This window comes from Enhydra lutris, unplaced genomic scaffold (assembly GCF_002288905.1).
Source record: "Enhydra lutris kenyoni isolate GAN:26980312 unplaced genomic scaffold, ASM228890v2 scaffoldscaffold69, whole genome shotgun sequence".
Taxonomy (NCBI): Eukaryota; Metazoa; Chordata; class Mammalia; order Carnivora; family Mustelidae; genus Enhydra; species Enhydra lutris.
In genome coordinates, this window is record NW_019154153.1 from 5,762,098 (window position 1) to 5,767,051 (window position 4,954).

The 4,954-nt window shown below is 40.9% G+C and overlaps 1 protein-coding gene across 1 annotated transcript in view; it reads left to right on the forward strand.

The window, feature by feature from the left end:
* The first annotated feature begins 1,558 nt into the window (after positions 1-1,558).
* Positions 1,559-4,954, forward strand: part of LOC111159699 (polypeptide N-acetylgalactosaminyltransferase 8) — a 44,080-nt gene continuing 40,684 nt past the window's right edge. Inside the window, exon 1 of the mRNA XM_022522261.1 lies at positions 1,559-1,742. Coding sequence (XP_022377969.1) covers positions 1,559-1,742 — 184 coding nt within the window. The remainder of the gene's footprint in view (positions 1,743-4,954) is intronic.

Sequence of the window (4,954 nt, forward strand, 5' to 3'; positions counted from 1 at the left end):
ACTCAACCATTCTCTTACACCATACACAAAGATAAACTCAAAATGTATAAAAGACCTCAACATGAGGCAGGAATCTATCAAAATCCTAGACGAGAACATAGGCAGTAACCTCTTGGACATCGGCTGCAGCAACTTCTTTCAAGATATGTCTCCAAAGGCAAAGGAAACAAAAGCAAAAATGAACTTTTGGAACTTCATCAAAATCAAAAGCTTCTGCACAGCAAAGGAAACAGTCAACAAAACAAAAAGGCAACCCACGAATGGCAGAAGATAATCACAAATGGCAGTACAGACAAAGAGCTGATATCCAAGATCTATAAAGAACTCTTCAAACTCAACACACACAAAAGATAATCATGTCAAAAAAATGGGCAGAAGACATGAACAGACTCTTCTCCAAAGAAGACATACAAATGGCTGACAGACACATGAAAAAGTTTTCATCATCATTAGCCATCAGGGAGATTCAGATCAAAACAATATTGAGATACCACCTTACACAGTTAGAATGGCCAAAAATAACAAGACAGTAAACAACATGTGTTGGAGAGGGTGTGGAGAAAGGGGAAGCCTCTTAAACTGTTGGTGGGAATGCAAGTTGGTACAGCCACTTTGGAAAACAGTGATGAGATTCCTTAAGAAATTAAATATAGAGCTTCCCAAGACCTTGCAATTGCACTACTGGGAATTTACCCCAAAGATACAGATGTAGTGAAAAGAAGGGCCATCCATACCCCAATGTTCATAGCAGCAATGTCCACAATCACCAAACTGTGGAAAGAACCAAGATGCCCTTCAATGGACGAATGGATAAAGAAGATATGGTCTATATATACTATGGAGTATTATGCCTCCATCAGAAAGGATGAGTAACCAACTTTTGTATCAACATGGATGGGACTGGAATAGATTATGCTGAGTGAAATCAGTCAAACAGAGAGAGTCAATTATCCTATGGTTTCACTAATTTGTGGAGCATAAGGAATAACATGGAGGACATGGGGAGATGGAGAGGAGAAGTGAGTTGGGGGGAATTGGAGGGGGAGATGAATCATAAGAGACTGTAGACACTGAGAAACAAACTGAGGATTTTGGAGGGGAGGGGGTGGAAGGTGGGTATTATGTAGGGCACATATTGCGTGGAGCACTGGGTGTGGTGCATAAACAATGAATTCTGGAACGCTGAAAAGAAATTAAAAAATGAAATGAAACAAAACAGGGAGAGGAAAACCTCCCCCACCACAGCCTGAGGTAGCTCCAGGGGCAAACATTAACCTGACTTCTAAGACAGTGCAAGGTGTGCCCAGGTAGGTATCCTCCCAGTTATTGGGTAGCTGCCCCGGGCACACTCCACACACTTGACAATATTCAGGAAGAAGCCAGGCAGTTTGTGATAGCTTTTCCAGTCAAAGAACATCTGGTTTAGCAGGCAGCAGCCGGCAGAGACAGAGCTCTGCTGATTGTGATCCTTAGCTAACCTGGGCAGTGACACGTTCAGACCCTCAGAAGGTGACAGTTTCAGAGGCAGGACATGATACCCAGGAGAAATGTCCTGAAAATGTTCTACATTGGGCTAGCTCTGATTATTGCCATCGATGTCCTCCTGGTGTTTTATACCAAGAGGACATTACAGATGTCGGTTTGGGGAAATCTCCAAAAACAGCTTCATTTGCCTTTGCCTGAATGGAACAGGACAGGGATAAAGAGACTCTCTCACATTGAGGTGGATTTACAGCATCTGAGTAAGTTTATAACATTAACTTGGAGGGATGGTGTGTGTGTGTGTGTGTGTGTGTGTGTGTGTGTGTGTGTGTGTGTTTAGGGACACTTAGAAAAAGGGCATGGAAGAAATAATGGATAAGCAATCACATTATTATTTCTCAATTGCTCAATTAAGCATCTGACATTGAATTCTATCCCTCCAAATGGTAGGTAAGTGAGAATTAGTAGGAATCAGAGCAAGCAGTTGAGGGGAGTGGAGCAGGATGTATCTATGTGAGAGGTGTGTGTGTGCATTTACTTGCACACACACACGATCATAGGTATGTGCATGTAGGCGGGGAGATTGAGTCTCCATATAAAAATCCCTGGGAGGCTCAGGAATAACTAGGCACAGCCTGTCCTTAGACCTTTGTGTGGCAGGAGCTGTTAAACAAATGTGACAACCTCTGAGGCAATGGCCTCCTTTCCTTGTTGCTGTGAGCTCCTATGAGGAATTAATGGGGACTTGTTAGAGGACATAAGATTAAACCCTAATATGGGGGCACCTGGGTGGCTCAGTGGGTTAGGCCTCTGCCTTTGGCTCAGGTCATGATCTCAGGGTCTTGGGATCGAGCCCCGCATCGGGCTCTCTGCTCGTTGGGGAGCCTGCTTCCCCCTCTCTTCTCTGCCTGCCTCTCTGCCTACTTGTGAGCTCCCTCTCTCTCTCTGTCAAATAAAATCTTAAAAAAAAATAAAAGATTAAACCCTGATATGGCCGTGATCAACAAGTGCTTATCTCTCTCAGCCACAGACGCTGGACTTGTAAATGGAGATGAGAGGTTACCTGCTGGATCTCATACTGTTGTAAAATATATGCAGAAAATATTCTGTAAACTGATATGTATCACATTTTAACCTCTCTCCTAAGTTGAGGTATAACTGACATCTAATATTATGTTAACTTCAGGTATACAACATAATGGTTCGATATTTGCATATATTGTAAAATGATCACCATAATAAATCTAGTTAACATGCATCATCACATAGTTAGAAAATTTTATATGCAACTACAGGATTAACTATAGTCACCATGTTGTACATTGTATCCCATAACTTATTTATTTTATAACTGGGGATGTTTGTAACCTTTGATGCCCTTTACCCATTTCACCCACACCCCTATCTCTTGCCTCTCTCAATCACCATATGTTCTTTGTATCTATGAGCTCATTCTCCACACCCCCTTTTTTTAGATTCCACATATAAATGGGATCATATAGTAATTGTCTTTCTTTGTCTGACCTATTCAACATGGCAGGATGCCCTCCAGATTTACCAAATTTTAACTTCTTCACACGAATTCTGGGGGTTTTAAATTTTTTTCCTGGGGTTTTTTATTCTGGCTCACCATAAAACTCTAATGGCTCTGAACTTTATGTCTCTCAGGGTCTGACTCCCATGAGGGGAAGCAGCTGTCTTTCCTCTGCCCCAAAGTGACAGGGATCTAATGCTTGTGCCCCTGAAGGGAAGTGTTGAACGTGTGATCAGGGAAGTGACTGCACAGACATGAGGGTGTGTGCACATGGGAGTTGGAAATGGGAAAAATCTCTTCTGTAATGTGAACTGACCATTGTCAGAGTTCAGGGTGAGGCCAAGGGATAGATAGAAGGACAGACAGTAGAAACAAAAGGAAGAGTTTATATGGAGACTGGAGGAAAAAGGCAAAACAAGATGAAGGGAGAGAGAAAAGGCTCCACAGCACTGTCTACATCCTCTTTCATAAGATTCATTATATTTTATTGTGGTACAAGTTTCTGGAAGGCAAGTTTCACAAGGGCTGGTTTAGTGAGTGTTTATTATAGAGTATCTTACCCCTCTATTCCCTGTACCTGGCATGCAGACATTATTAATAATGAATAAATAAACAAATGACTGGGGCAAGGAGAAAACAGAAGACAGGCAGACAAGGATGAAGGAAAGAAGGGTTCAAGGCCAATTTAAAAGTTCTTGGCAATCTCTCAGTAATTGACAGATCATCCAAGTAGAAAACCAATAAAGAAACAAGAGTATTGAATGACACATTGGACCAGATGGACCTCATAGATATATACAGAACATTCCACCCTAAAACAACAGAATACTCATTCTTCTCAAGTGCACACGGAACCTTCTCAAGAATAGACCACATACTGGGTCACAAATCAGGACTCAACTGATACCAAAAGACTGAGATTATTCCCCGCATATTCTCAGATCACAATGCTTTGAAACTGGAGCTCAATCACAAGGAAAAGTTTGGAAGGAACTCAAACACCTGGAAGCTAAAGACCACCTTGGTTAAGAATGCTTGGATCAACCAGGAGATCAAAGAAGAACTTAAACAATTCATGGAAACCAATGAGAATGAAGACATTTCGGTCCAAAACCTATGGGATACAGCAAAGGCAGTCCTAAGGGGGAAATACATAGCCATCCAAGCCTCCCTCAAAAAATTGGAAAATCCAGAACACAGCAGCTGTCTCTACACCTTAAAGAACTGGAGAATCAACAACAAATCAAACTAACTCCAAACATAAGAAGGGAAATAATCAAGATTAGAGCAGAGATCAATGAGGTAGAAACTAGAGATATAGTAGAACACATCAATGAAACTAGAAGCCAGTTTTTTGAAAGAATCAATAAGATCAATAAACCATTGGCCACACTAATCCAAAAGAAAAGAGAGAAAGCTCAAATTAATAAAATTATGAATAAAAAGGGAGAGATCACAGCTAACACCAAGGAAGTAGAAACAATCATCAGAAGTTATTATCAACAGTTATATGCCAATAAGTTAAGCAACCTAGATGAAATGGATGCATTCCTGGAAAACTACAAAATCCCAAAATTGAACCAGGAAGAAATCGACAACCTGAATAGACTGATATCTAGTAACGAGATTGAAGCAGTGATCAAAAACCTCCCAAAAAACAAGAGCCCAGGACCTGACGGATTCCCTGGGGAATTCTACCAAACTTTCAAAGAAGAAATAATACCTATTCTCCTGATGCTGTTTAAAAAAATTGAAACGGAAGGAAAACTTCCAGACTCTTTTTATGAAGCCAGTATTACCCTGATCATCAAACCAGGCAAAGACCACACAAAAAAGGGGAATTTCAGACCAATATCACTGATGAATATGGATGCTAAGATTCTCAACAAGATCCTAGCAAACAGGATCCAACAGCACTTTAAAAAGATTATCCACCAT